Here is a 26,931-nt window from a genome sequence, read left to right on the forward strand (position 1 = left end):
TGAGCTCCTACACATCTTCTCGACATCAGTTTATACCGCAGCTTCTCATTCTATACCCCAAACCTCAGGCAGGCATTCTCAGAAGTGCGTGCCTTGGTGGTCTCCTGCTTGTGCTCGTGCAGTACGTTTGAAACGTGCTGCATGGGGCAGGTACCGGTACAATAGAACCGCTGAGAGACTTGTTGATTTTAAGCAGAAGCGTGCGATCGCTCGCCGTGTCATCCGTGAAGCTAAACGCACTTGTTGGCGAGACTATGTTTCCACCATCACCTCTGCTTCTTCTATGAGTGCAGTCTGGAAAAAAGTGAGGAAATTGAGTGGTAAATACTCTCCTGACCCGGCTCCTGTTCTACGGGTCACTGGTGTTGATATAGCAAACCCTCTCGACGTTGCCATTGAACTTGGCACACATCTGGTCCGTATTTCCCGAGGGCTCCATCTATGCCCCTCGTTTCTTTCCTCAAAGTCTGCCAGAGAGTTAGTACCCTTGGACTTTTCTTCTCTCGGAGAAGAACAGTATAATGTGCCTTTTACACTTCAAGAACTGGAGGCAACGCTCTCAGCTTGCCGATCATCGGCAGCTGGGCCTGATGACATTCATATTCGTATGTTACAACATTTACATCGGTCAGCCCTTGTAGTCCTCTTACACCTCTTCAATCTTATTTGGGCACAAGGAGTTCTTCCCCAGCTGTGGAAATCTGCCATTGTTCTCCCTTTCCGCAAACCGGGTACTACAGGACATGATGCCTCCCACTATCGCCCCATCGCTCTTACAAGTGCAGTTTGCAAAGTGATGGAACGCCTCGTAAATCGACGTTTAATGTGGTATTTAGAGACTCACAACAGTCTCTCCGCTAGTCAATATGGCTTTCGTAAGGGTCGTTCTACCATAGACCCCTTACTACGCTTGGATACGTATGTTCGTAATGCCTTTGCGAATAATCACTCAGTTATTGCCATATTTTTTGACCTTGAGAAGGCATATGACACAACTTGGAGGTATAATATTTTGGCCCAGGCCCATTCCTTAGGCCTCCGAGGCAATCTACCATCCTTCCTTAAGAACTTTTTAACTGACAGACATTTCCGTGTTCGAGTCAATAATGTTCTTTCCCCGGACTTCGTCCAAGCTGAAGGTGTCCCTCAGGGATGTGTTCTAAGCACAACACTTTTTCTCCTTGCTATAAATGATTTGGCCTCTGTTCTTCCACCCAATATTTGGTCATCACTCTATGTTGATGACTTCGCTATTGCTTGTGCAGGCGCTGACTGTCACCTTATTGCAGTTTCTCTCCAGCATGCGGTCGACCGTGTTTCCACTTGGGCCACCACACATGGGTTTAAATTTTCAAGTACCAAAACTCACCAAATTACTTTCACTAGACGCTCTGTTATCTCCGATCATCCTTTGTATCTCTATGGCTCCCGTATCCCCGAACGTGATACAGTCAGGTTTCTAGGCCTTCTCTTTGACCGTCGGTTAACCTGGAAACCTCACATTACCTCTCTGAAGGCAACTTGTCACAGCCGGCTAAACCTTCTTAAAACCCTTGCTCATCTTTCCTGGGGAGCTGATCGTCGAACTCTGCTTCGCCTACATTCAGCCCTCGTTTTATCGAAACTCGATTATGGTGACCAGATTTATTCCGCGGCCTCTCCTGCTACTCTCTCTAGCCTTAACTCTATCCATCACCAAGGCTTACGTTTGTGCCTTGGTGCTTTTCGCTCTTCCCCTGTTGAGAGCCTCTATACAGAAGCAAATGTTCCATCCTTGTCTGATCGCCGTGATGCCCATTGCCTTCGTTACTATGTACGCTCTCACGATCTACACAATCCTTCCATTTATAGAATGGTCACCGATATTAGTAGACATTCTTTATTCGTTCGCCGCCCCTGTTTGCTCCGTCCCTTTTCTCTTCGCCTACATTCACTCTTGTCTTCCCTTCAGTTACCACCTTTATATGTTCATGTAGCATCTCACTTTTCCCTACCCCCCTGGGAAGTTCCAGCTGTTCGGGTCTGTTCTTTCTCACTCCCTTGCTCGAAAGCTCAACTGCCTACGGTGGCTTCCCGCTCTCTTTTTCTTGATCACTTCCACTCCCATTCTCATGCCACCGCTGTGTACACAGATGGCTCTAAGTCTTCAGACGGCGTCGGATTCGCAGCAGTGTTTCCGGACAGCGTCGTACGAGGGCATTTACTATCTTCAGCTAGCATTTTTACTGCTGAACTGTATGCCATTCTTGCAGCACTTATTCGTATCGCATCTATGCCTGTGTCATCATTTGTAGTAGTCTCAGACTCCCTTAGTGCTCTACAGGCTATACGAAAATTTGATACATCTCATCCCCTAGTTCTCCGTATCCAACTTTGGCTACGCCGTATCTCTACCAAACATAAAGATATTGTTTTTTGTTGGGTCCCTGGTCATGTCGACGTACAGGGCAATGAACAGGCAGACACTGCTGCGCGGTCAGCAGTATATGACCTACCAATTTCCTATCGAGGTGTTCCATTTCTGGACTATTTTGCTGCAATAGCTACCCACCTTCGCACCCGTTGGCAACAACGTTGGTCAACTCTGCTCGGTAACAAACTTCATTCTATTAAACCGAGCATAGGTTACTGGCCGTCTTCTTGTCATCAGTGCCGAGGTTGGGAGACCACTCTCTCCCGCCTTCGCATTGGCCACACTCGTCTTACTCATGGGTATCTCATGGAGAGGCACCCTGTTCCTCTCTGTGAGCAGTGTCAAGTTCCAGTATCGATTAGCCACATTCTGTTAGACTGCCCTCTCTATCAACGAGCACGCAGAATTTACCTCCAACGTCGTCTTCGTTCTCCTACTCTCTCTTTACCTTCCCTTCTTGCTGATGGACCCTCCTTTAATCCTGACTCTCTCATTGACTTCTTGACAACGACTGATTTACTCCACAAACTCTGATGATACTTTTCGCACTCCCCTCAGCCCTTTCTGGTTCAGTCTCTTGCTGCCCTTTACCCTTTCACCATCCACTGCCCCGCTGTTATCCGTAACCTGTTGCTCATCCATCTCCCTTTTGCCACCTGATGCCCTCGCTTCCTTCCTGCCCTGCAGCGCTGTATAGTCCTTGTGGCTTAGCGCTTCTTTTTGATTATAATAATAATTAGAATGAAAGTGTATACAGCAGCTGGTATAACTTTAACCACCTGCATTTTCAAATCTATATCCCATTGGGGGATATAGCTTTGAAATGCTGTAGTTCCTGCTTATTTTAAATATAATGAGGAGGTGAAAGGTACCTAAAGATTAGAAGTGAGCATGCATCGCTCCTTTGTTAAGGGCAAAAAAGATGAGAGTGCAAGAATTATGAAGAGTAAGGTGTATGGTAGAATTATTTTTGAAAGAGTTAGCGGAAAGATATAAAGTAAGATTACAGATGAGCAAGTAAAATTTAATAAGCAAAAGGGATACATAAATGTAAGATATTTTGAAACCCAATGACACAAAATATTTAACTTTAATACACTCAATAACAACTGTGCAAAAACTCATATGTACTAACAAGCAACCCCAGGTTCTGACCCAAATCTTTAACTTGCTAATCTACTGTAACACTGGAGCCCAGTCCCTGGACCCATTATTTTTTATTATCACACTGGCCGATTCCCACCAAGGCAGGGTGGCCCGAAAAAGAAAAACTTTCACCATCATTCACTCCATCACTGTCTTGCCAGAAGGGTGCTTTACACTACAGTTTTTAAACTGCAACATTAACACCCCTCCTTCAGAGTGCAGGCACTGTACTTCCCATCTCCAGGACTCAAGTCCGGCCTGCCGGTTTCCCTGAATCCCTTCATAAATGTTACTTTGCTCACACTCCAACAGCACGTCAAGTATTAAAAACCATTTGTCTCCATTCACTCCTATCAAACACGCTCACGCATGCCTGCTGGAAGTCCAAGCCCCTCGCACACAAAACCTCCTTTACCCCCTCCCTCCAACCCTTCCTAGGCCGACCCCTACCCCGCCTTCCTTCCACTACAGACTGATACACTCTTGAAGTCATTCTGTTTCGCTCCATTCTCTCTACATGTCCGAACCACCTCAACAACCCTTCCTCAGCCCTCTGGACAACAGTTTTGGTAATCCCGCACCTCCTCCTAACTTCCAAACTACGAATTCTCTGCATTATATTCACACCACACATTGCCCTCAGACATGACATCTCCACTGCCTCCAGCCTTCTCCTCGCTGCAACATTCATCACCCATGCTTCACACCCATATAAGAGCGTTGGTAAAACTATACTCTCATACATTCCCCTCTTTGCCTCCAAGGACAAAGTTCTCTGTCTCCACAGACTCCTAAGTGCACCACTCACTCTTTTTCCCTCATCAATTCTATGATTCACCTCATCTTTCATAGACCCATCCGCTGACACGTCCACTCCCAAATATCTGAATACGTTCACCTCCTCCATACTCTCTCCCTCCAATCTGATATTCAATCTTTCATCACCTAATCTTTTTGTTATCCTCATAACCTTACTCTTTCCTATATTCACCTTTAATTTTCTTCTTTTGCACACCCTACCAAATTCATCCACCAATCTCTGCAGCTTCTCTTCAGAATCTCCCAAGAGCACAGTGTCATCAGCAAAGAGCAGCTGTGACAACTCCCACCCTGTGTGTGATTCTTTATCTTTTAACTCCACGCCTCTTGCCAAGACCCTCGCATTTACTTCTCTTACAACCCCATCTATAAATATATTAAACAACCACGGTGACATCACACATCCTTGTCTAAGGCCTACTTTTACTGGGAAAAAATTTCCCTCTTTTCTACATACTCTAACTTGAGCCTCACTATCCTCGTAAAAACTCTTCACTGCTTTCAGTAACCTACCTCCTACACCATACACTTGCAACATCTGCCACATTGCCCCCCTATCCACCCTGTCATACGCCTTTTCCAAATCCATAAATGCCACAAAGACCTCTTTAGCCTTATCTAAATACTGTTCACTTATATGTTTCACTGTAAACACCTGGTCCACACACCCCCTACCTTTCCTAAAGCCTCCTTGTTCATCTGCTATCCTATTCTCCGTCTTACTCTTAATTCTTTCAATTATAACTCTATGTACCTCTGTAATCTTTTGACTAACACTCAGAGGATGGGTATGGGGTATATAATAAAGATATTAAACTACTAACCGGCAGTATTCATTGAACGTGAGGACAAAACAACGATCCTCAATACAAGCTACACTAAGATGATCTCGGTGCTTAGAAGCAAAGATCTCATCAGGAAGGTCATCTGGTCGTCTCCCTGAGTCAGTATGCTCCGGACGATAGTACCACAATATTGACATCATCATGTCAGCTGGAACATACAGAACAATTAATATTGGTAGAATCACCGACAATATGTTAGGTAAAAGGACACAGATGTAACTAATGTGACATCTTATTGTGGCAACGTTTCATTCTCCAGGAGGTTTATCAAGCCAATACAAACAATACATGGACACAGAGGATTTAGTAGTAGTAGTAGTATACTACTACTACAACAACTAATATTACACCTCACTTGAAGCCTATATATGTATATACCCTCTGTGTCCATGTATTGCTTGTAATGGTGAGTTATCGCTATAAAAATATATACTGTAGTTCCATACTTCATGACAGGTGTAGAAAAGTATCGAATAATGAATACAGAATGACACTTATTACAGCCTCTCCTCACTTAGTGACGTACTCCTTACCGACCACTCGAACTTACAACCAGCTCTCCAACCACTATGCAAACCTAAATAAAGCCGATTTCCTCTATTCTGTTTATTACAGTGTACAGTAAACTACTGTATAAACATTTAAAAATATACCACAAAGGTGACATTAAAAAAAATATCTAAAGAGGGTTGATACAAACCCACTACCAGTATGGTATGCTCCTCGCTTAACACCCCTCAAGGGAGGTTCCTCGATGCTGGTGAGGGGCTCTTGATCTAGGGAATTGGATCTGTGCTCCCGTTCCCTGAATTGAACCTGAATACCTTCCATCCTCCCCCCCATGTGTGCTGTATAATCCTATGGGTTTAGTGCTCCCCATGATTATAATAATAATTATAATAATCCTTGCTTAACAACCAATTTGCTTATTGATCTACTCTTAGGAACAGAACCCCATCATTAAGTAAGGAGAGATTGCACTAAAAATACCTGCACTGATGTGGGTGAAGGGCTCTTAATTGAAGAGAATAGATTTAAACTCCTTCATTTCATCAAACTGATTATCCTCATCTCTCCCATTCTCCAAGCACCATATAAATCTTGTGTGTTTAGTGCTTCCCCATGAATATAATAACAAAAATTTACCAGTTCACTTTCTTGAAATAAATATATTAGACCTGGTTCGATCACTTTAGAGTGACTGAGTGATATCCCCAGTCTCATATCCTCACATCGTGCAGTAAGAACACTCCAAGAGAGGTATTCCCCATACCACAAAACTCCAGCCTCCTTTATTTCCATGCTCCTTCTAAGAGTCATGACCCCCCCCTCACTACAGGTCTAAAAGCCAGAGACCAACACCTTCAAAAAGCCTAGGAGCTTTACCTAAACACTCAAGAAGCCAAGTATTTGTAAGTTAGTACCCTGAAAAGGAGCTATAGATCAGCACCTTCAAGAACTCAACCTAATGAAACATCATGAAAATATGAGATCAATCATTTTCTGAACTAGTTTGGATTTGTCTAATCCATTTAGGCTGGATTAAGTTTTCTTTTACATTAGGTGGCATAGACCAAGGGAGGTAATAATGGTTTTCAGGGGGAGTTAGGCTCACTGCCCTAACACAAAAACCAATCTATGAATGAGTGCTAAGAGATAAAATTGCTCAACATATGGAATCACAGCAATTGCACAACCCCACGTGACATAGGTAAAGCAGGTCACTCCTGCCTCCTACAATTGCTGAATCATTCCAACATGGTGTTTGATGAACTGGAAGATAAGACCCTTTGACAAGTATGATCATAGTGTAACAACACAAAATGGATACAAAGGGACTAATTGACAATGTAAGCAGATGGAAATTTTGCTGTACATGACAAGTAAAAAGTCTGCCACTAGCATTTGAGTTCGTCTACATGACTTACGAAATCGTAATGACACGATTGCAAACAAACCATACCACAGGTGGGGTTAGAACCCGCGATCAGAGAGTCTCCAAACTCCAGACCGTCACGTTAGCCACTGGGCCAGCTGGCCCAGTGGCTAACTAGGTGTATTTCTACACCATAGGAAGGTTAGCATAGGCACCACTGTGACCACAAATGCAAGTTTTTACAGATGAATCTCCCGTCACGGCCATGCTAGCGGGAGATTTGTCTGTAAAAACTTGTATTTGTGGCCACAGTGGTGCCTATGCTAACCTACCTATGGTGTAGAAATATACCTAGTTGGATGAATCTTACTGAAGCTAGCTGGCCCAGTGGGTAATGCGATGGCCTGGAGTTTTGAGACTCTCTGATCGCAGGTTCTAACCCCACCCATGGTATGGTTTATTTGAGTTTGTCTCACTATTACCATACAGATGATCAAGCCTTCAGCTTTCCATGCACTGAATAACCCGTACAGGTTTAGCACCTCTTAGATTTCATATCACAGCTGCAACTACAGAATATAAGGAAATTTGATAACTTAATACTGTACAAACTTACAAGTTTCTGGGTCCTCCCACAAAGCAGCAATCTTGGCAACAAAGGGAAGATCAGTTTTCCGTGGACCAGACCTTAACAGAACACAATCACGGACACGCACAACATCACCTTCCTTGTGGCGCATAGCTGTGTAGCATGTTCTAACAAGCTCCAGTTCATCATTCTGCAAGGCAGAAATTTCACAGTTGCTATTAAAATATATAAGAACAGCATACAAAACAAAGGTCACTGAAAAATAGAAAACTTTAACTTGTTTAATAAAACTGGTTTTATAGTTGATGAATATGTATATGAATGAACATGTATATGTGAGATTAGCTATTTGTGATCACATTACTCTTGTATCTACAACAGCAGAGATATGCTGAAATGACCCTTCAAAGGGGGTGCCTTGATGTTGATTAAGGCTCTTGATCCAAGGAATTTGAACCACCCTCCCCTTCTGATCAAATCTATCTCTCATTGCCCAGACACTATGATCCTCACGAGCTGAACACTTCCCCATATAATAATAATGGTGAGGGGCACAATGAGAGCAATTTCATAGACTATGTATTAAAAGACAATACATTAATGGGTAGACTTCTGGCTGTACATGTTTTCAGAGGAGCGATAGATATATCTGATCATTACTTAATGGTAGCTACAGTAAGAGCAGATCCAGCAACATAGCCAGGTGCATACACTCACATCTCCCTTGTCTGAGTTCACAGCTTTGCAGTAAGAGTAAGGGGTAGATGGCCTACAAGGAGACTGGCAGGAGAGGGTAAGCGAGAGGTGAAAATAAATGAATTAAGAAAGGAAACAGTTTTGATGATATGGGAAAAATAGGTAAGAGAAAGTGCAGGAAATGAGTTGGTTGATGAGGTATGGTGTAAATTTAAGAATGCTCTGCTAGGGTGTGCAGCAGGGGTTTGTGGATATCAAAGGGCAGGTGCAGATGGGAAGAGGAACAATTAATGGAATGATGAGATAAAGGTGGTAAGGGAGGAAAAAAAATAGCCTATGAAAGGTTCTTAATGTATAAAAATGATAGACTGAAGGCAGAATATATGGAGAGAAAGAGGGAAGTTAAAAAAGAGTGGTGTGGGAGCACAAAAGAAGAGCCAGTGAGGAAATGGGTGAGTCCTTGTCAGAAAATTTTACTGAGAATAAGAAACTATTTTGGAGAGAAAGATCCATGAAGTAAGGAAGCCTGGAGAGGAAATAACTTTAGCAGTTAAGAACAAAAGAGAGGAAGATATTAGATGGGGAGGTGGAGGTACTGGAAAGATGGAGAGAATATTTTGATAAGTTGTTGAATGTTAGTAATGCATGGGGCAGGGAGGAATAAGATATATGATCTTATTCCTCCCTGCCCCATGCATTACTAACATTCAACAACTTATCAAAATATTCTCTCCATCTTTCCAGTACCTCCACCTCCCCATCTAATGAGGTGGAGGTAGGGAAAATGAGTAGATTGAAAGGGGATAAAGCTGGGATAGATGGTGTTAAGTATTAAGACAGGTGTTGGAGTGGTTGGTTGGTTGATTTAATATGTGCATGAACGAAGGGAAAAGGGGACAAGAGAAAATGTAAGAATTGTAGAAGGATAAGCCGGGCTGTGGTTCGTATGTCAGGTTGTGTGTGGCCAACAGTAACAGCCTGGTTGATCAGGCTCTGATCCACCATGAGGCCTGGTCACAGACCGGGCCACGGGGGTGTTGACACCTGAAACCCTCTCCAGGTATACCCGGTAACATTTATGGTAGAATTATTATTGAAAAGTTTAAGGGTAAAATAGAAAGCAGGATTGCAGAGAAGCAGGAACGATTTAAGAATGGTAGGGAATGCATAGACCAAGTGTTTACATTGAAGCACATAAGTGAGAAGTTTTCAGATAAAGGTAGGGAGCTGTTTGTTGCAATTATGGATTTAGAAAATGCACATGATAGGGTGGATAGGGGAGGCATGTGGCACAAGTTGCAAATGTATGAAATTATTATTATAAAAAAGAAGCACTAAAACAAATGTATGAAATAGGAGGTAGGTTGCTAAAAGCATACAAAAGTTTTTATGCAGAGTGAGGGTCAAGTAGGAGACAGGGACTATTTCCCTATGAAAGTAGGGCTTAGGGACATATAATGTCACTATTGTTTTGTTTTTAACATATTTACAATTGTGGTTTTGAAAGCAGTGAATGCTAGGGTGTTGGGAAAAGTTATCATTGCCTTGCAGAAATTTTGTCTATGTGCCTTGTGGCATTATGCATTGGCACTGACTTAACAGTTAACATCACTGGTTCTCACATTAGAGTGAGTGATTGGGTCATTTGAGGGAGTTTTAGTCTCAGATGTTTGCTGTAGCATTTTACCACTCCCACGAAGTGACATACAACAGTCAACTAATACCTAGGTACCTACTTACTGCTTGGCAAACAGAGGCAATGGATGTAAGGAGACTTGCTCCTACATCTCACACTGCCCAGGATATGAACCCAGGACCAGTTAGTTCTTTTAGAGGATTCTAAAGGCAAATTACAATGGTTGGTGAATGAATATGGATGATATATAAAAAATAAATTGAAAGTGAACTTAGAGAAGAGCAAGATGATGAGAGTTACAAAAAATCTAGGCAATGATCAATTGACTATCAGACTGGATGGTGGGAGCATGGAAGTAATAGGTGTATTTAGATATTTGGGGAGAGGGATATGTCATCATATGAGTCTATGAAAGATGAGGTGAGCTATAGAATAGATGAGGGGAAGAAAAAAGATGGGTGGTGTGTTGAAGTATCTGTTGACATACAGAAGAGTATCTATGGAGGCATAGTAGTACCAACACTTTTATATGGGTGTGAGGCATGGGTATTCACTGCTGCAGCAAAAAAGGATGATAGAGGCACTGTCATGTTTTTTGAGAGCAATGTGTAGTGTGAATATCGTGCAGATAATTTGGAGCGAAGAAATTAAAAGGCAATTGTGGATTAACCAAGGGTATAATTCAGAGAGCTGAGGAGACTGTTGAGTGGGATAGGTTGATGAAGTGTATAAATCTGGGATGGAAGGTAGAAGGTTCATCCCAGGAATGTTTAGAGGGAGAGGGGTCTTCCCAGGAATGTTTACAGGGAGAGGGTACAAGAGGCTTTGCATTTTAGGGGCTGGAGAATCCAGAGTATGTTAGATTGGAGTGAATGCAAACAAGTGGTTTTTATTGGATGTGCTGTTGGAGTATGAGCAGGGTAACTTTTATTAACCCTTTCAGGGTTTCCGACGTACTAGTATGGCTTACGCACCAGGGTTATTGACGTACTAGTACGCCTAAATTCTGGCGCCTTCAAATCTAGCAAGAGAAAGCTGGTAGGCTTACATATGAAAGAATGGGTCTATGTGGTCAGTGTGTGCAGTATAAAAAAAAATCCTGCAGCACACAGTGAGTAATAAGAAAAAAAAAAAAAACTTTGACCGTGTTTTTGGTTTAAAACAGCGACTTTGCAATGTATTTTCGTATGGTATTTATGGTTGTATTCTAGTTTTCCTGGTCTCATTTTATAGAATGGAAGACATATTACAGAAATTGGGAAGATTTTGATTGATTTCACAAAGAAAAGTACAGGTCTCCCTCAACATTCGCGTTTTCAACTTTCGCGGGCTTCACACATTTGCGAATTCCCAACCGCCAAATTCCCAGCCGCCAAATCATATTTAAGTTTACTGCCACGAGTCCTTACTACCCTCCCTCCGACCCCTGCAACTGGCAGCCAGCCCTCCCACCACTGTGTGGTGAGTGTTTTGTTTGTTTATTATTTGCTATTAAACTACAGTATAAATAATGTAAACCCATCCATGACTGCATATTAGAATGGCTATTCGGACAGGTATTGGAAGGTGACATCATGTGTTTACTCTTGAACACAGCAAAGAATCAAACATTTCTGCTACTGCTATAATAATAATAATATTAATATAATAATAACAATAATAATAATAATAAATACGATAGAATTGAAGAAGGAAATTGTACAAAAATACGAGGGTTGCAGCAGTGGTGGAGGAAGTGGTTGATGCACTGTCAGTGTGGCTTTGTTATGCCGGAGTGAGTATTAGTCTCTGTGCTCTTCCAAACATTTCACAATAATTCATTGTATTTGGTGCTTGTAGATTGAGTGTGACTGGAGTGGTTGAGGCAGTGGTAGAGACACTGATAGAGGCAGTGGTAGAGGCAGTGGGTGAGGCAGCGGTTGAGGCAGTGGTAGAGGCAGTGGGTGAGGCAGTGATATTTACTAACATATATGTTATAAATAATAATAGAACATTATGAATAACATTTATTATTATTATTATTATTATAAATGGTATTAATATTAACATGTACTATTATTATTTATAACATATATGTTAGTAAATACCACTGCCTCACCCACTGCCTCTATCACTGCTTCTATCACTGCCTCACCCACTGCCTCTATCACTGCCTCTATCACTGCCTCACCCACTGCCTCTACCACTGCCTCAACCACTCCAGTCACACTCAATCTACAAGCACCAAATACAATGAATTATTGTGAAATGTTTGGAAGAGCACGGAGACTAATACTCACTCCAGCATAAACAAAGCCACACTGACGATGCGTCAACCACTTCCTCCACCACTGCTTCAACCTTCGTATTTTTGTACAATTTCCTTCTTCAATTCTATCGTATTTATTATTATTATTATTATTATTATTATTATTTTTTTCAACAAGTCGGCCGTCTCCCACCGAGGCAGGGTGACCCAAAAAAGAAAGAAAATCCCCAAAAAGAAAATACTTTCATCATCATTCAACACTTTCACCACACTCGCACATTATCACTGTTTTTGCAGAGGTGCTCAGAATACAACTGTTTAGAAGCATACACATATAAAGATACACAACATATCCCTCCAAACTGCCAATATCCCAAACCCCTCCTTTAAAGTGCAGGCATTGTACTTCCCATTTCCAGGACTCAAGTCCGACTATATGAAAATAACCGGTTTCCCTGAATCCCTTCACTAAATATTACCCTGCTCACACTCCAACAGATCGTCAGGTCCCAAGTACCATTCGTCTCCATTCACTCCTATCTAACACGCTCACGCACGCTTGCTGGAAGTCCAAGCCCCTTGCCCACAAAACCTCCTTTACCCCCTCTCTCCAACCCTTTCGAGGACGACCCCTACCCCACCTTCCTTCCCCTATAGATTTATATGCTTTCCATGTCATTCTACTTTGATCCATTCTCTCTAAATGACCAAACCACCTCAACAACCCCTCTTCTGCCCTCTGACTAATACTTTTATTAACTCCACACCTTTTCCTAATTTCCACACTCTGAATTTTCTGCATAATATTTACACCACACATTGCCTTTAAACAGGACATCTCCACTGCCTCCAACCGTCTCCTAGCTGCTGCATTTACCACCCAAGCTTCACACCCATATAAGAGTGTTGGTACTACTATACTTTCATACATTCCCTTCTTTGCCTCCATAGATAACGTTTTTTGACTCCACATATACCTCAACGCACCACTCGCCTTTTTTCCCTCGTCAATTCTATGATTAACCTCATCCTTCATAAATCCATCCGCCGACACGTCAACTCCCAAGTATCTGAAAACATTCACTTCTTCCATACTCCTCCTCCCCAATTTGATATCCAATTTTTCTTTATCTAAATCATTTGATACCCTCATCACCTTACTCTTTTCTATGTTCACTTTCAACTTTCTACCTTTACACACATTCCCAAACTCATCCACTAACCTTAGCAATTTTTCTTTAGAATCTCCCATAAGCACAGTATCATCAGCAAAAAGTAACTGTGTCAATTCCCATTTTGAATTTGATTCACCAATATTTAATCCCACCCCTCTCCCGAACACCCTAGCATTTACTTCCTTTACAACCCCATCTATAAATATATTAAACAACCATGGTGACATTACACATCCCTGTCTAAGACCTACTTTTACCGGGAAGTAGTCTCCCTCTCTTCTACACACCCTAACCTGAGCCTCACTATCCTCATAAAAACTCTTTACAGCATTTAATAACTTACCACCTATTCCATATACTTGCAACATCTGCCACATTGCTCCTCTATCCACTCTATCATATGCCTTTTCTAAATCCATAAATGCAATAAAAACTTCCCTATCTTTATCTAAATACTGTTCACATATATGCTTCAATGTAAACACTTGATCTACACATCCCCTACCCACTCTGATACCTCCTTGCTCATCCGCAATCCTACATTCTGTCTTACCTCTAATTCTTTCAATTATAACCCTACCGTACACTTTTCCTGGTATACTCAGTAAACTTATTCCTCTATAATTTTTACAGTCTCTTTTGTCCCCTTTCCCTTTATATAAAGGGACTATACATGCTCTCTGCCAATCCCTAGGTACCTTCCCCTCTTTCATACATTTATTAAACAAAAGTACCAACCACTCCAACACTATATCCCCCCCTGCTTTTAACATTTCTGTCATGATCCCATCAGTTCCAGCTGCTTTACCCCCTTTCATTCTACGTAATGCCTCACGTACCTCCCCCACACTTACATTCTGCTCTTCTTCACTCCTAAAAGATGGTATACCTCCCTGACCAGTGCATGAAATTACTGCCTCTCTTTCTTCCTTAACATTTAAAAGTTCCTCAAAATATTCTCGCCATCTACCTAATACCTCCATCTCCCCATCTACTAACTCCCCTACTCTGTTTTTAAATGACAAATCCATACTTTCCCTAGGCTTTCTTAACTTGTTTAACTCACTCCAAAATTTTTTCTTATTTTCATTAAAATTTCTTGACAGTGCCTCTCCCACTCTATCATCTGCTCTCCTTTTGCACTCTCTCACCACTCTCTTTACCTTTCTTTTACTCTCCATATACTCTGCTCTTCTTATAACACTTCTGCTTTGTAAAAACCTCTCATAAGCTACCTTGTTCTCTTTTATCACACCCTTTACTTCATCATTTCACCAATCACTCCTCTTTCCTCCTGCCCCCACCCTCCTATAACCACAAACTTCTGCCCCACATTCTAATACTGCTTTTTTAAAACTATTCCAACCCTCTTCAACCCCCCCACTACTCATCTTTGCACTAGCCCATCTTTCTGCCAATAGTCGCTTATATCTCACCCGAACTTCCTCCTCCCTTAGTTTATACACTTTTACCTCCCTCTTACTTGTTGTTGCCACCTTCCTCTTTTTCCATCTACCTCTTACTCTAACTGTAGCTACAACTAAATAATGATCCGATATATCAGTTGCCCCTCTATAAACATGTACATCCTGGAACCTACCCATCAACCTTTTATCCACCAATACATAATCTAATAAACTACTTTCATTATGTGCTACATCATACCTTGTATATTTATTTATCCTCTTTTTCATAAAATATGTATTACTTATTACCAAATCTCTTTCTACACATAGCTCAATTAAAGGCTCCCCATTTACATTTACCCCTGGCACCCCAAATTTACCTACTACTCCCTCCATAACATTTTTACCCACTTTAGCATTGAAATCCCCAACCACCATTACTCTCACACTTGATTCAAAACTCCCCACGCATTCACTCAACATTTCCCAAAATCTCTCTCTCTCCTCTACACTTCTCTCTTCTCCAGGTGCATACACGCTTATTATAACCCACTTTTCACATCCACTCTTTATTTTACTCCACATAATCCTTGAATTAATACATTTATAGTCCCTCTTTTCCTGCCATAGCCTATCCTTCAACATTATTGCTACTCCTTCTTTAGCTCTAACTCTATTTGAAACCCCTGACCTAATCCCATTTATTCCTCTCCATTGAAACTGCAGTAGCAGTAGAACAAATGTTTGATTCTTTGCTGTGTTCAAGAGTAAACACATGATGTCACCTTCCAATACCTGTCCGAATAGCCATTCCAGTATGCAGTCATAAATGGGTTGACATTATTTATACTGTAGTTTAATAGCAAATAATGAACAAACAAAACACTCACCACACAGTGGTGGGAGGGCTGGCTGCCAGTTGTGGGGGGTCAGAGGGAGGGTAGTAGGGACTCACAGTGGTTGTAGGCAGTGGTATTTAATAACATACATGTTATTATGGCATAAAGTATGCATTTAGTACAATTTACGACATTTTCATGTACAGTGGACCCCCGGTTAACGATATTTTTTCACTCCAGAAGTATGTTCAGGTGCCAGTACTGACCGAATTTGTTCCCATAAGGAATATTGTGAAGTAGATTAGTCCATTTCAGACCCCCAAACATACACGTACAAACGCATTTACATAAATACACTTACATAATTGGTCGCATTCGGAGGTGATCGTTATGCGAGGGTCCACTGTATTTTATGATTGTTCATGGTTCGACAAATTAAGGAAGCAGTATTGTATTATATTTCCCTACAATATATTGGGGCACCAAACATTCGCGATTTTTCAACATATGCGAGGCTCTTGATCCCCTAACCCTCGTGAATGTTGAGGGAGACCTGTACCTTAAATTAAAATTGAGCTCAAAGTTCAAAAGTAAACAAATCATGCTACGCGTCCGAAACACGTTAACTGGTGAGTCTAATATTCTTTCACAAGTGCGCTGATATTATTTATTTCTACACTAATGCAGTAGTCTGCATAACAGTAAATCTTCTATTTTTGTGAGAATAAAAATTCAAAGTGGAAAGCAAAAGAAATGTAAGAGAGGCCTGGGGATGTGACTAATGAACAGAGAAAATGTTATTTTAGTGCCAGGAATGTCTATCTTGTTTATTCTGGACCCTATTTGGAAATTGGCATCTTTTGAAATTTGTGTGAAATTGGCAAAATTGCCAATTTCTGACCACTTTATTGGATAGTTGAAATCTGTAAATGGGTGGTCTCTTGTACTTATTCGATAGAAAAAATGAAGTTCTAGCGAAATAGTTATGATTTTTGTCGACTAGTACACTGGAATTGGCAGAAAATAGGGCTCAAAGGTGGGTGAAATCGCCGATGCGTAAACATCGTCAAGACCGCTAACTTTGCAAGAGCATAATTCCGTAAGTTTTCCATCAAATTTCATACTTTTGGTGTCATTATGATCGGGAAAGGATTCTCTATCTTTTCATAAGGATTCAGGAAAACAAGTTAGCCAGAACTGACTCCTGGAGGTGGGAAGGGCAGTGCCTACACTCTGAAAGAGGGGTGGGGATGTTGCAGCTGTAGGGGGTAATCTGATCGTGATGTCAGCACATTTCTAGAAAGATGGCGACTGAGTGAGTGTTAGTGAATGTGTTTTCTTCTTCGGGTCATCCTGCCTTGGGAAGAGATACCCAATATTAAAAAATAACAATAATAACTAAGGATAGCATATAACTAAGGAATGCATATTCCTGTTTTGACTTTTAGTGTCATAAACACAATTTTTTTTTTTAAGCATTTCCTCATGCATATATCTCATCTCAAAGCTATTTAATCTTTTTTATTCAGGGGTATGCAATAAGTGTACAAGTTTCTCATCAATGTACTGCATCAGTTACCGTTAAGAAATAATCTCCTGTCCAGAATTACTCTATAGTTCAAAGGTATCACTTTCAGCTTCCAATCAAAGGACCAGCATATTTCCTTACACATTAATAATAATAATAATAATAATAATAATAATAATAATAATAATAATAATAATTATTATTTTGATTTCAAATCACTGTAGAAAATAGTACACAATAATTTAAAAGCCCATACCATGTACAGCACTTTGGGCAAATTTAGACTAGAACTATGATGAACATTATTTTTATTTATATATATGTACTAACATTGGGCTGTACGTGTTTAATGGTAAAATATGTAAAATTTAAAAAAAAAAAAAACATTTTGAAGAAAAACTGAAAATACACAAGGAAAAGCGTAAATCTCAAAAACTATTACTCAGATCGGAAAATGAGTTGTATTCAAGGTCACTACTTTGCTCTGTAAAACAGGATGTTAGCAAAACTGGTAAATTATCATGTAACTTTCAGGGGCAGATTAACTCATACAGCTGAGAGATGACCAAGTAGCTTCATATGTCAATTTTCGTATACTGTCACTCAGTACAGTGGATATGGTCAAGCCATGGCTTGCAAGTTGCATGCAGCTCATTTGCTGATTCAGTGTAGCTCAACAAGACATTATCTAGAACAAGAAGTTAACTTAGACACTGCCTCTTGAATGAGAAAACAAACCACACCAAGCCATGGTTTGACCACTTGCTATACATAATAGTACAGTATAATTATTATATTTTTATATACTAGTGAGCCACACTAAGTACAGCGATATGTTACTGACTTTCACCATACAGATCCTAAGAATCATATATATTAGAACACTGGTTGGAATTAATATAACATGAGAACAAGCTTTAGGGGCTTTAGTGTATATACAAATTTTGAGAATTCTGTTTGGTCTATCTTGAATATTTATTCAGAGGTTTTCTTTTGGTATAGAACATTATATATACAGTACTGTAATACAAAGAAATCACAGTAATATGTGTGATTATAACTATGAAAACATTCTACACTGAAATACTTTCAAGCTTATTTGCATTAACACAAGTATCGTTTGACGAAAGCACTTGGTATATCTGTTCTGTTTTTTACTATTTTTTTTTTACTGTACTGTATATGGATATGAGTGAAAAATGAGGATGAGAGGTGAAAGTGACTAAGTCATGTAAAAATGAGTGAGGAATGAAGGGTAAGAACAAGCATGAGTGTGTGTGTGTGTGTGTGTGTGTGCACTTGCACCTCTGGCTGCTCAGCGAGCTCCAAGCATGTACTCTCACCTGAAAGGAATGACAATACCAACTTAATGATGAATTGCACTAAAACTTTATTGCATTAGTCTTGCAGTTACTTGAAAGTATATCAATAGTACTGATCAAATTTATTAACTGGGTCATACAATCAGTTATTTCATTACTGTACCACTTAAAATTTAGTTGGGTAATGCTAACCCATGACTTTTTCCCCACATTTAAAAGCATGAATATTAACATACATTTTGAAACTTGGCATTTATTAACAAAACTCTGAAGTTCTGTCAATAAGAATTAGATCTACATAAAGTCGAGCACCGAAAGCCCAGAATAAGAGAGTGCAGTGAATAGAAAAACAGATATTGACATTGCCTTCTTTGGTTTGCATCGTAACGATTTTTCTTTGACATTATTCCATAAAATTTTCCTAATAATTTTCACAGTGGGTTAGGCAGGATGGATCACAAGCTCAGAAGGCCTCGGGCCTTGACTGATCTCAACTTTCGGTGCTCGACTGTAAACTTCTTAATGTGTGAAAAGCTATGAGTGGGCAGTTGACCAAGAATAATAATAATAATACCACAAAATGTCTCTAGAATTACCAAGCTGTAATCCTAGAAAACATACATATGATATCTACTTACATTGTGATTCTCTTAGTTAATTCCACATTCAATTAAGTGCATTATCATCATTACGCTGCATGAAATTTATAGGTCAAAGTATATAATTTAAAAGAATATAAAGTTTAAGAAAACCCAACTATAACTCATTTCAGATTATAAGAAATTGTACCTGATTCAAGAATTACTTAAAATGACATTTATTAAAGGATAATACTGTTCGGTAATCTACATACAAACTGCTAACTTTCAGTTACCAAATTTAATACTGAGATCAGCAAAATCAAATATCTAATTTTTCCATTTAAAATCTATCCTAGGTTAAAATATGCTTAAAGCCTTTCTCTATTTCACTATTTCCAGTTGCTCCAAATTACAGGAAGCTCTAATGATTTTCAGATACTTTATATAAAAAAGAGAATTTCAGTCATTTTTCAAATAGTTTTAAGTGAAATATTTTATCTACAAAATTTCTAAAAATTTATACTGTATCTTAAAAATATAATGGCAAGTCAAAACAATTTTGTTTGCCAACTCCAATGTGTTACTCACTCACACACACTCACGTGATATTAAGCATGCATCTCTCAATACAAATATATGTTGACATTCAAGCATTAAACACTCGAGAAAGAACGAAAGTCACAGTTCCATTACTGAAACAGTTCCCCACTGACCCTCAATTTTAAAATGAAACTAGCTGACATTTTGATGTGCACTGGATGAGTTAAAAAACACACTCAAGTTTTATCTGTAAATTATTGTTAGTAGTGCACTAGTGTAGTTAGAAGGCTGCCAAAGCTGTTAAAAGTTATAATGTTACATAAGAATAACAAAGAATAGTTTGTGAAAGTGAATCTAATAAGCAATGAGTACAATGTGAGAAAATGCCTGGACTGAAAAGGTATTTACTGGTAGACAGAAAAAACTGGGGAAAAAAGCAAAGTGGCGTTGACCCCCGGAACTCTCTCCAGGTAAACCCCAGGTGCTTTAACAGCATTCTTAAAGAACATGAGAGACTATGCTTAAGACATAAAATTCATTTTTTTTTTTTATTGACACATCGGCCGTCTCCCACCAAGGCAGGGTGGCCCGAAAAAGAAAAACTTTCATCATCATTCACTCCATCAGTCTTGGAGTTATAAAACTGCAACATTAACACCCCTCCTTCAGAGTGCAGACATTGTACTTCCCATCTCCAGGACTCAAGTCTGGCCTGCCAGTTTCCCTGAATCCCTTTGGGACTGCTGTTGTGAGAAATGGGGACAAGAGCTGTAGGCTAGTGTTTGGGGGTGGTGGATGCTGGGTGGTGACTGTGGGTTGTGGTGGCCTGGTGTGGGTGAGTGTGCAGTTGTTGATGTGGGCAGTAATGAGGATGGCGGGTGGCTATGTGACTAGGTAGGTTGATAGGAGGGGGTATGTTGGGGGATGATAGGCAGTAATGAGGGTGGTAGGTAAGTGGGCAGTGTGTTAGGGTGAAAGGCCGGGTAAGGTTGAGGTTGTGGGGCTGCACTAGTGAGTAAACAATGTAGGTGTAAGCATATGCCATGGGGGAACTGTATGGATGGGCTGTTGGTTGGGATGGTGTGCATAAAGGCATAGGGGAATGGTGTGGGTGGAGGTTACTGGTTGGAATGGTGTGGCCATAAGGGAATTATAGGGGTGGGTTGTATAGGTGGGGGTTGTGGGCAGTATGGGTGAGGGTGCTGGGTGTGCAGTGAGGGTGTGTGGCCATGGGATGGAGGGGTAGGGTGAATGAGCAGTTAGTATGGGGGAGGTGTGTAGTTGAGGTATGATGCTGGAGGTGTATGGACATAACACAAGATATAGTATTAGACATTTATGAATGTAGCACAAGGTATGGTATTAGACATGTATGAACGTAGCACAAGGTATGGTATTAGATGGTTATGACTGTAGCCCTGAGCCTCGCTGTGCAGCCTCACTGCCAGGCACTCTAACCTTCACCCATCACACTAACATACCCAACACCAACACCCATTTTTCACACCCCTCTGCCCACATGTTCTAGCCCTCACCCACCTTCACCTATCTTCTTGAGCTGCCCTTCATCCATACTCCCCTTCCATGTTTCTTCCTCTCCCCACCACAATTTTTTGTATCTCACCCCCACACTTGCACCCACCTCTCGCCCAAACACTCGCCCTCACCTGCATATCCCTACCCACATGCCCCTAACCATCCCCACACCAGTGCCCATCTGACTATACACTTCAGTTCTACATGAGATGTACAATAGGTGAAGGGAATGTGGGACAGCATGCACCCATGGGCCACTCTTACCCCTTCACTCAGACCTTCACTCACCCAGTACCTTGTCCTCACTCACTAGCTCCCTGAGGCTCACTGTGCAGCAAAGGAGAAACACCATGGCACATGCCACATATTCCCCCACATGTACTCCACTATGTAAACTGATTTTTAATGATTGTACAATGAAAATATGCTGCAGTTTAACCGATCATGTGTTATCCAATGGTCTACTGTACTATACAGAAAGCAAAACAAGCAGTGATATCTTTAACAATGACAATGTTTGTTTCTAGGAAGTAGAGTTCACACGTTTCAGAAGAACCTTTGACATTATTGACATACTTTTTATAAAGCCCCTGGTTATGCAGAGCATTTCAGACAGCCTTAAAATAATCTTTTAATTATTTAGAACTTATAACTATTACTGTAATGTTTGCAAGCAATTTGTTGGAAGTTATAGTAAGGGAATTTGCTATAACTTTTGTGGAGGTTACTGCAAATGTTGGTCATATACAAATGCATCTACTGATCTAAACTCAGTATTACAGTGCAGGACATACAATAAACTGAAAGCCTGTAGAATGCATAGCATCTTGAGCAACACTCAGCCTATACTATATTAAAATTTATTCAGTTAATTCAAAGTGAAAATAAAAAAATTATACTTGTTGCCTGAATTAATACAAAATATGAGATAATATATGCCTATCAAGAAATATATGAGAGTTGAAAGAAAGCCAAAACAAGAATAGGGACAGAATTGGATGAAAACAGGTTTCAGGATTTGTTTGACCTTAATTTGTTCCAGAAGGCTGTTCGAGTGCCGATCTGTTCAAGTACCGAACGAATTTGTCCCCATAAGGAATAATGCAAAGTAGATTAATCTGTTTCAGACCCCCAAAAATACCCTTACATAATTATTCCAGTTGGAAGCTCCTCATATACCGAGGTACCACTGTATATTGCTGTCAGGAACACGTTGTCGCTCATGAATCACACAATATGATCAGAATTTAAGTGACTTAAAAATTATAAACTCATTACAAAGTTTAACTCTTTCACTCTCTCAACCCATGAAATAAAAGTGCTGACAGTGTACCTATTTAAAAAAAAAAGAAATATATATCTACATCATTTAATCTTCTGAAATTGTAGAGAAATATATATATATACATATATTTATTTTTTTCAACAAGTCGGTCGTCTCCCACCGAGGCAGGGTGACCCAAAAAAGAAAGAAAATCCCCAAAAAGAAAATACTTTCATCATCATTCAACACTTTCACCACACTCACACATTATCACTGTTTTTGCAGAGGTGCTCAGAATACAACAGTTTAAAAGCATATACGTATAGATACACAACATATCCCTCCAAACTGCCAATATCCCAAACCCCTCCTTTAAAGTGCAGGCATTGTACTTCCCATTTCCAGGACTCACGTCCAACTATATGAAAATAACCGGTTTCCCTGAATCCCTTCACTAAATATTACCCTGCTCACACTCCAACAGATCGTCAGGTCCCAAGTACCATTCGTCTCCATTCACTCCTATCTAACACGCTCACGCACGCTTGCTGGAAGTCCAAGCCCCTCACCCACAAAACCTCCTTTACCCCCTCTCTCCAACCCTTTCGAGGACGACCCCTACCCCACCTTCCTTCCCCTATAGATTTATATGCTTTCTCTCTAAATGACCAAACCACCTCAACAACCCCTCTTCTGCCCTCTGACTAATACTTTTATTAACTCCACACCTTTTCCTAATTTCCATACTCCGAATTTTCTGCATAATATTTACACCACACATTGCCCTTAGACAGGACATCTCCACTGCCTCCAACCGTCTCCTCACTGCTGCATTTACCACCCAAGCTTCACATCCATATAAGAGTGTTGGTACTACTATACTCTCATACATTCCCTTCTTTGCCTCCATAGATAACGTTTTTTGACTCCACATATACCTCAATGCACCACTCACCTTTTTTCCCTCATCAATCTATGATTAACCTCATCCTTCATAAATCCATTCGCCGACACGTCAACTCCCAAGTAGTATCTGAAAACATTCACTTCTTCCATACTCCTCCTCCCCAATTTGATATCCAATTTTTCTTTATCTAAATCATTTGATACCCTCATCACCTTACTCTTTTCTATGTTCACTTTCAACTTTCTACCTTTACACACATTCCCAAACTCATCCACTAACCTTTGCAATTTTTCTTTAGAATCTCCCATAAGCACAGTATCATCAGCAAAAAGTAACTGTGTCAATTCCCATTTTGAATTTGATTCACCATTATTTAATCCCACCCCTCTCCCGAACACCCTAGCATTTACTTCTTTTACAACCCCATCTATAAATATATTAAACAACCATGGTGACATTACACATCCCTGTCTAAGACCTACTTTTACCAGGAAGTAGTCTCCCTCTCTTCTACACACCCTAACCTGAGCCTCACTATCCTCAAAAAAAATCTTTACAGCATTTAGTAACTTACCACCTATTCCATATACTTGCAACATCTGCCACATTGCTCCTCTATCCATTCTATCATATGCCTTTTCTAAATCCATAAATGCAATAAAAACCTCCCTACCTTTATCTAAATACTGTTCACATATATGCTTCAATGTAAACACTTGATCTACACATCCCCTACCCACTCTGAAACCTCCTTGTTCATCTGCAATCCTACATTCTGTCTTACCTCTAATTCTTTCAATTATAACCCTACCGTACACTTTTCCTGGTATACTTAGTAAACTTATTCCTCTATAATTTTTACAATCTCTTTTGTCCCCTTTCCCTTTATATAAAGGGACTCTACATGCTCTCCGCCAATCCCTAGGTACCTTCCCCTCTTTCATACATTTATTAAATAAAAGTACCAACCACTCCATTTCTGTCATGATCCCATCAGTTCCAGCTGCTTTACCCCCTTTCATTCTATGTAATGCCTCACGTACCTCCCCCACACTTACATTCTGCTCTTCTTCACTCCTAAAAGATAGTATACCTCCCTGGCCAGTGCATGAAATTACCGCCTCCCTTTCTTCCTCAACATTTAAAAGTTCCTCAAAATATTCTCGCCGTCTACCTAATACCTCCCTCTCCCCATCTACTAACTCCCCTACTCTGTTTTTAACTGACAAATCCATACTTTCCCTAGGCTTTCTTAACTTGTTTAACTCACTCCAAAATTTTTTCTTATTTTCATTAAAATTTCTTGACAGTGCCTCTCCCACTCTATCATCTGCTCTCCTTCTGCACTCTATCACCACTCTCTTCACCTTTCTTTTACTCTCCATATACTCTGCTCTTCTTATAACACTTCTGCTTTGTAAAAACCTCTCATAAGCTACCTTTTTCTCTTTTATCACACACTTTACTTCATCATTCCACCAATCACTCCTCTTTCCTCCTGCCCCCACCCTCCTATAGCCACAAACTTCTGCCCCACATTCTAATACTGCATTTTTAAAACTATTCCAACCCTCTTCAACCCTCCCACTACTCATCTTTGCACTAGCCCACCTTTCTGCCAATAGTCGCTTATATCTCACCCGAACTTCCTCCTCCCTTAGTTTATACACTTTCACCTCCCTCTTACTTGTTGTTGCCACCTTCCTCTTTTCCCATCTACCTCTTACTCTAACTGTAGCTACAACTAAATAATGATCCGATATATCAGTTGCCCCTCTATAAACATGTACATCCTGGAGCCTACCCATCAACCTTTTATCCACCAATACATAATCTAACAAACTACTTTCATTACGTCCTACATCATACATTGTATATTTATTTATCCTCTTTTTCATAAAATATGTATTACTTATTATCAAACCTCTTTCTACACATAGCTCAATTAAAGGCTCCCCATTTACACTTACCCCTGGCACCCCAAATTTACCTACTACCCCCTCTATAACATTTTTACCCACTTCAGCATTGAAATCCCCAACCACCATTACTCTTACACTTGATTCAAAACTCCCCACACATTCACTCAACATTTCCCAAAATCTCTCTCTCTTCTCTACACTTCTCTCTTCTCCAGGTGCATACACGCTTATTATAACCCACTTTTCACATCCAATCTTTATTTTACTCCACATAATCCTTGAATTAATACATTTATAGTCCCTCTTTTCCTGCCATAGCTTATCCTTCAACATTATTGCTACTCCTTCTTTAGCTCTAACTCTATTTGAAACCCCTGACCTAATCCCATTTATTCCTCTCCATTGAAACTCTCCCACCCCCTTCAGCTTTGTTTCACTTAAAGCCAGAACATCCAGCTTCTTCTCATTCATAACATCCACAATCATATATATATATATATAATATATATATATATATATATATATATATATATATATATATATATATATATATATATATATATATATACAGTATATATATATATATATATATATATATATATATACAGTATATATATATATATATATATATATATATATATATATACAGTATATATATATATATATATATATATATATATATATATACATATATATATATATATATATATATATATATATATATATACAGTATATATATATATATATATATATATATATATATACAGTATATATATATATATATATACAGTATATATATATATATATATATATATATATATATATATACATATATATACAGCAGGGCCCCGCTTTATTGCGTTTCGCTTTACGGCGTTCTGCTAATACGGACATTTCAAATTATGACCAAAACTCGCTATACGGCTCCCCCCACCTGTCTTTCTAATACGGTCACAGCGGCCCACCAAGTTTGTTTACATTCTCCCTGAGCACATCTCCTTATTATGTCTGGAAACTTTCCAAAATTTCAAATGTTTTAAAGTTATTGTATATTTTATATGTATTGTACTTGATAATTAAACTTGTGTACACCTGTACCTAAATAAACTTACACACTGTGCTGGCATGTAGGTACACATTAAAATCACTAAGAGTCTCTCTACTCTTGATGCAATAATAATAATAATAATAATAATAATGATAATAATCTCTTGGGCGCATTAATGTCGCATATTACGTTAATATAGACATTTCCCTTAATCTATCTATGATATTTTTTTCAAAATTATATAAGAAACACATTATGTAACACACAAACATGATACATGCACCCACAATATAAAAATTTATACAAATATATATGAGATGTTTACCAAACGGTTTGTAGAAGTGTCGGAAGAATTACGTTTTCTCTAGCCCGTCACCTGTTACTAGGGATAACTGTAGAAAAATATTCCTTTCGTATGCCTTCACTTTATAGCTATAATTCTGTACTAACTTGTACACAGTGTAAGAGTATTTGTTTCGTGATTTAATTATTATAATAATAATAAAAATATTATAAGGTAAAAGTTTCACAAACTCTTACAAATGTACATGAATGAACTAAAACTGGACACGTATTAATACTGTCTATTTTGCCT

The 26,931-nt window shown here is 39.6% G+C and overlaps 1 protein-coding gene across 10 annotated transcripts in view; it reads right to left on the reverse strand.

Moving 5' to 3' along the window:
- The window catches only part of LOC128699669 (serine-rich adhesin for platelets-like), a 1,564,428-nt gene that overhangs the window by 14,991 nt on the left and 1,522,506 nt on the right, over positions 1-26,931 (reverse strand). For 9 of the 10 annotated variants that reach the window (XM_070099420.1, XM_070099418.1, XM_070099410.1 and 6 more), the window contains 2 exons: positions 7,716-7,878; positions 5,203-5,371 (listed from right to left, as the gene is read on the reverse strand). In XM_070099420.1, coding sequence (XP_069955521.1) covers positions 5,203-5,371; positions 7,716-7,878 — 332 coding nt within the window. Of the gene's footprint in view, positions 1-5,202; positions 5,372-7,715; positions 7,879-19,176; positions 19,232-26,931 lie in introns of those variants that run through there. The other variant, XM_070099419.1, reaches the window with a different exon arrangement.

The sequence above is a fragment of the Cherax quadricarinatus genome, chromosome 67, assembly GCF_038502225.1.
Source record: "Cherax quadricarinatus isolate ZL_2023a chromosome 67, ASM3850222v1, whole genome shotgun sequence".
Taxonomy (NCBI): domain Eukaryota; kingdom Metazoa; phylum Arthropoda; class Malacostraca; order Decapoda; family Parastacidae; genus Cherax; species Cherax quadricarinatus.